Genomic DNA, 6,000 nt, shown 5'->3' with positions numbered 1-6,000 from the left:
GCCAGGACGCGGCGGTCCAGCACCCCAGTAAGATATCGGCGCCCTCAGCATCGGTCGCATCTTCCAACAAGCTGCACAAGAAGGCCGCCTCTGCTCGCAAGGCGGCCGAGCGCAAGCGGTCGACCAAGAAGAAACACCGTACCACGACTAGGAAGGCCAAGAAGCCCACCACACACCGCAAGGCTGCCAAGGCCGCGAAGAGTGCAGGAAATAGCAAGAAACGCTCCAAGAAGCCCACGACGCCTGAACCTGAGGAAGAGGAGGAAGACGACAAGGATGACGAGTAGGACGTCAGCAAGCGTCGACCGAGCACCATGCGTAGACCGAACGGAGACTGTAGACGTGAGGGGGGGGGGGGGTTCGTGCTGGCGTCTCGCTTTAAAAGGACGAACTCCAGAGGCCGCGTGAGAAGTTAGGACTTGAGACTGGTTTGCGCTTGTGCGACTCGGTGTGTACCAACAATGAAATGCCAGAATGTGTGTGTCTTCCTTTCGCGGGCTTGAACTCACTCGTGTGTTCTTAAATGGACCACGAGAAATGTTTTGCTCCTTTAGTTGCTCCCAAAAGGGTGCCTTCGCGGTTTCCGCAGCTCGCCGCTTTGCGCATACAGTCTTGAGCAATATGAAAGGTAACGCTAAAAGTATTCGGACGCATGCAGCGTTACTTAGACGAAGACAGGAGACACATGTAACACAGACGAGCGCCACTTGGTCTCCTGTCTTCGTCCAAGTCGCGCTGCATGTATCCGCGTACGTACCAACTCGCCCAAGTCAAAGTATTATTGCTGAAAGTATACCTTCAGGAGGCCATAGGAGGTTGTAGCGGCTAAATGCATTTGCAAAGCACAAAAGTGTTCACAACACTAAATAATAATGCAGAAATGCACCTCTTGCAAATAAATACATCGTATTCTTATGCACACATCACGACTGATCGTTGCAAGCTCGAATTCGTAGTTCCCTTTCATATTTCTCACGAATGTACAGAGGTGGTCAAAAGTTTCCAGGCCGAACTGCCATAGGAATACATCGGATAGTGGCCTGGGAAGTTTTTACCACCCTTGTACATAGTCATTCCCGTATATATTAATTAATAAAAGTTTGAACTTCAATTTCATATTGGCCTTTAAAAACTGACCGGTTCTTGGCCAATCCCCCAGTGTGGGTATGAGCCACAGCTTCTAGGGTCTACTCTACCCTACTTTAAATCAATCGTGGTGATTATCCCAGTGATAAACGCCGGGGCTGCACGTTTCAGCTTCGCTGGTTACCTGTCTGTACGGAATGTTTGGACGGTGTTTTATTACAGGAATCGGGCACTGTATACGTCTGTAAAACAAGTCGCTTCATGCATGCAAGAGAACGAGCCGCCGCTTTGCGTATAGTCAAGCTGACACCAACGACCACTTGGAACGGTGTAAGAATACACCCAGAAGCGAGTCCTGTAGCGTATTCCCGTCACTCTTAATCAGGGGTTAGGTATAGTTTACGATTCTTGAGAGCACAAAATATATATGAGGTCCTCAATTTAGCGAAACTTTATAATCAGAAACTATAGAATTCTTGGAAATCCACTTGGTGACCAAGCGACAGAAATGATGTAGGAAAATGCCACATTCGAACACCCTGGAAAGAAAACAAGATCTCCTTGCAGTTAGCCATCCACCCCATTTATTCGTTTCAGCAGGTGGAAGTTCTCAGCAGTTGTGTTTTGAGAACGGCTCCACTTTTTTTTCCCGCCCACTGCGCTTTCAGGTGCTCACAAGGTGTGTATTCAAGGTTGGTAGCCCGTACCTTGCGCCCCCCGCAACGCCACAACAGCCGACACAAAGGAACTGCTCAAGTGTAGCGTAACTGCGTAACCGTCAAACAAGGCGCGTCCGGACCACGTGATTCAAGTTGTGCCAAATTTAGCCCCGCTCGCGTTATAGAGCGGCCACACTGGCGGAGCGAACGTCGTTCTTGGGAAACGCCAGGCAGCGCTCGCATCGCAGGCCGCACGCAGCAGCTGAGAGAAGTGCAGCAACACACGGGTCCAATGTGTGCGCGCCTCTCCTGTATGCGCGACAGCTGTGATCTTCGCAACGTCGTCTCAGGAGCAGTTATGTCGACTGCAGCGAGAACCGACCCTTCGGCCACCAATCTCCGTGCTGTGCTGACCAGTTTCGCAGTGTTTTTTTGCCATCAGTAGTGTCCGCGAACTTCAACGGGAGTGCACCATGGCGTCAGTGAAGGTTGCCGTGCGTGCGAGGCCCTTTAATCAAAGGTGAGACAGTTTTCGCGTCGCAGCCGAGTCAAAGTGTGACTCACGCTCCGAGAAAACCAGCCTCTCGTGAACCACGCTCCTGTTTTTCTTCCTTTGCTTGCGTAACGTTTGTTACGCTTTGCTTTCTTCTTCAGGGGGTGGAAGCAGTTTCGCTTCTGATACGGCCCTTGAATAGGCGCTGCTCTTGACATAACAAAACACCTTCTTTCCTGGGAACGGGGCTCTTGCGCTCCCGATTTCAGCTGTTCGAGGCGCCGCTTTCGGGGCTGCCGTGTTTTTTCTTGTTCTTTGCATTTCGTTACCGTTACACGGCGCCCGCTCTGCAGACTGCGTATGAGCCTGTGTCAACATTGACTGAAAGGATTGCACGCTTTCGGATTTCGTGGTCGAGCGCGTGATGATACCGCTATATTGGGCGCTCGCGAATAAAGAGCGGTGAATTGCGTGTGCGCGGTTCCAGGTTATTTGGCAATATTTGGCACTGCGGCCAAGTTTGCGCGCTTGCTATCCGTCGCTGTTCGACGTTTCCCTACGAAGCGTAGCGTGCTTGAAATGCCGCTACACTGTCAAATGATTCATGATTTCACTCGTCCGTCTGTACGAACTGTACACAGAGGTGTTCGAACACCGCACTCGGTCGAAACAATGCTCGAGACGAGCGCGCTGGCCATGATGCACCACTTTTCCATGCATACAACGCCACGTTCTTTGCAGCCTCCTTGGCTCACGCGCGCTCTGTCACAATGCAGGAAGATTAATGGTGCATAATTAAGCGGTGGTGCATATAGTTAAATTCACGCACATGCGCAATTCGCGGGCAGGGATTTACAGTCTAGAGGCGTTGAACTTCCAAGAGGTAGCTCATGACGTGTGTACAGCACGTGCTGGAATATACTGCTATTCGCATGTTGGTATAATTAGTCTCTATCAAGTACGCCGTTTATTCCCATAAGAAATGGGCAACACATATGTTAAAAATATTTCTGCAGAAGCAAACTTTTTTTTTCCTCGCTGTTTTCTGTTGCTCTATGGTGTACAGCTGTTAAAAAAATGTTCCTAGTAATTTAAGAAGCTTTTAGTCGCATGCGGCAAAGAAGACTAATGGAAAAGAAGAGTAATGGAAAAGGGCATACGAAAAAGTAAGGTAACACATGTGTGAACACACGTGCACTTCTGTATGTTGTCCATTTTGTATTCTTGGTTCATGCCCACAAACTATGCTTAGCCAGTTCTGTCTTCCCAGCTTAGTATATCTTGCACTTTTCCTGCATAGAGTGGTTAAAAAGTCTGAGGTAGGAAGTGTGTTTGCAGGTAGATAAACAAATATTCACACATAGATACGTATACTTGAACGGCATGCTCCATTGTCGAAACAGTCAGTAATTGCTGAAGCACTTCCTAGCACAGTGCAATGTGTCGGACTGCCATGTAGTAGCGGTTTTGTCAGAGTTAAAACATATCGTGAATTCCATAGCACAGAGAATAATTCCTCTTTGCAAAAAGATGTCACAAGATACTTCTAATTTGCACAATGCCAGAGTTGCAAGAAAAATGAATCAAAGAAGTTTGCACGGTTTCTGAACTCTGTTAGCCAAGCTTATTTGCTAAGCACACATTTGTTATTTCATTATTGCATCAAACACAAAAGATGCGGACAGCACAAAAGATGTGGACAAATGAACAACACACAAGCTCGCTGTCCCACTCATCAGCATCTTTTGCAGCATTTGTGTATGAAGCATACCCAACTATACTGAGCATAATTTTTGCTCTTTGCCTAAGATGGACCTTGACACATGGCAGCTAACTGTTCTAAGGTTAACTGAGTATGAACAAAATACAGCAAAAAGCAAAGTAACATTGGCATGGCAAAGTTGCAGGGCTTGCGTCTTCTATGAATGTTTCTTTTCACTAGGCACAAGTTCACCTAATTACTTTATTTTTACCTATTGCACTGCTTGCTTCTTCAGCGTCACAACCATGTGACAATATTTTTTCGAGAAGATGCAGCTGTTTTGTTTCTTCAACAGCCTTGCCTAGACTCCTCGAATTTTTTTAGCATTCTGAAAAAAGCAAGAACTTGTGTGAGGGGAGACAAAGAGCAACATAATTCCAGTCCTTCCTTTCCTAACCTTGTTTAAGCATTTCGCAGCTGGCAGAGCAGGTGGATGTTTTAGAACACGGAATGACCTGTTTTCCATTTAGAAGAATAGTCTGCGAGCATTTTCGCATCGCTTTGTATTCACAATTTCAAGACAAACTTTCCGAATATGCAGACATGTTGGGATCGCAGTCAACTTTCACATTTCTTGTTGTTGATGCCTTCCTTAACATTTTCAGATACGACCTATGAAGAGCAGTCTGTAATTTTATAAAATTTACTCGGCATTATTGCAGGGCTCTCGATATTCTGTTGCAACAAAAATTGTATCATAATACATTTATGTTTTATAGTAATTAATATTAATTAAACTATAATTAAATATCTACTTATCCTGAAGTCACTCGCATTCTGTGTTTGCATAAATAGAATCAAATCTCAGGTTAAAAATATAGTGAAATTTTGCACTATATTTTTGTGTAAAATAGTGCAAAAACTACTCTCTTGACGTGGCTCGTGCAAAGCGGCACGTCGAACAAATCTTCAATCATGGTAGTGCCTTCAGCCAAATGATCATATGCAACAGTACACTGCAAAATTTATACACATTTATTACGCAGGAGGTTCAGTTCATCCAAACCTCAATGTATATCACTCTTTCTTAGCGACAGTTCAACACAACCAACAAAGACAAGTTGTGTACATAAATGTGTACTAAGTGCCTCAAAGTGTTAAAGGGACTGGCAACCAATTTTTATACCACCTGTTTTCTTTAGTGCAACAGAAAGCTCGCTGGTCAGAGTTTCTAATGATGGAGCAGTAATGTGAAAAATGCCGTCAGACATTTTTTATCCGAAATTTTCAATCTCCAGCTTCGATGAAGTCATATGTGCAGAACACATTGTTAACAGTTGTAGGTGATTGCAACAGCAGTTCATGTTCGTGCACTGCGATTCACTGCGCATATGTGAACGCAGAGCGCATATGCCGTGGCTGAACATGTTTCCACTAATTTACGCCAAGGCAGTGCTGCTTCTCAGCATCGGCTTCTTTTACTTCGTAATTAGCATAGAACACAGTGGGGATGCCCAATAATATAGAGAATCTAATTTTAAGCATGAGTTGTGGAGCGCCTTAACAACAGCAGTCTACATACAACAATCCGAACTACTCATTCGCATAGTGCCAAAGCTGTTCGCCAATCAACACGATGTGTTGATTTTCGTGACTTTCGAATTCAAGAGTACAGTGAACTGGGCTGGTTTGTACTGGCTCATTATGTTACAGTGCTACAAGATTGAGGACAAAGCTAAGGCACACACACAACAAGACACAGCGCTTTCAAATTCAATTTAAATTCCATTCAAATCTTGCAAAACATCACCAGTCCAGTGCGGAACGCGCAGCGCAGTCACAATGAAAGCTGGAACAGCAGCCTTTCTAGAGCCTGTTGTTGACTCTCTTGGGGCATCTAATACGAGTACACATGCTAGGTACCTACTACGCCATATATCATCGTAATTTTTATAAAGTAGAGAAGCATCCACTATGCCATTATTAGTCATTCTGCGGAGAAGCGTGGTATCTGCCGCATATCTGTAAAGCATTATGGGCACTTTGTGCTGTGGCTGATT

General features: G+C 45.5%; 1 protein-coding gene across 3 annotated transcripts in view; it reads left to right on the top strand.

The window, feature by feature from the left end:
* The first annotated feature begins 2,003 nt into the window (after positions 1 to 2,003).
* Positions 2,004 to 6,000, top strand: part of LOC119401391 (kinesin-like protein KIF16B) — a 61,640-nt gene continuing 57,643 nt past the window's right edge. For all 3 annotated transcript variants that reach the window (XM_037668146.2, XM_037668147.2, XM_037668145.2), the window contains exon 1: positions 2,004 to 2,265. In XM_037668146.2, coding sequence (XP_037524074.1) covers positions 2,219 to 2,265 — 47 coding nt within the window. In that variant the 5' untranslated portion in view covers positions 2,004 to 2,218. The remainder of the gene's footprint in view (positions 2,266 to 6,000) is intronic.

The sequence above is a fragment of the Rhipicephalus sanguineus genome, chromosome 8 (genome assembly GCF_013339695.2).
Source record: "Rhipicephalus sanguineus isolate Rsan-2018 chromosome 8, BIME_Rsan_1.4, whole genome shotgun sequence".
NCBI classification, from domain to species: domain Eukaryota; kingdom Metazoa; phylum Arthropoda; class Arachnida; order Ixodida; family Ixodidae; genus Rhipicephalus; species Rhipicephalus sanguineus.
Note: the sequence above shows the minus strand (reverse complement) of the source record. Positions and strands in the feature narration are given on the sequence as shown.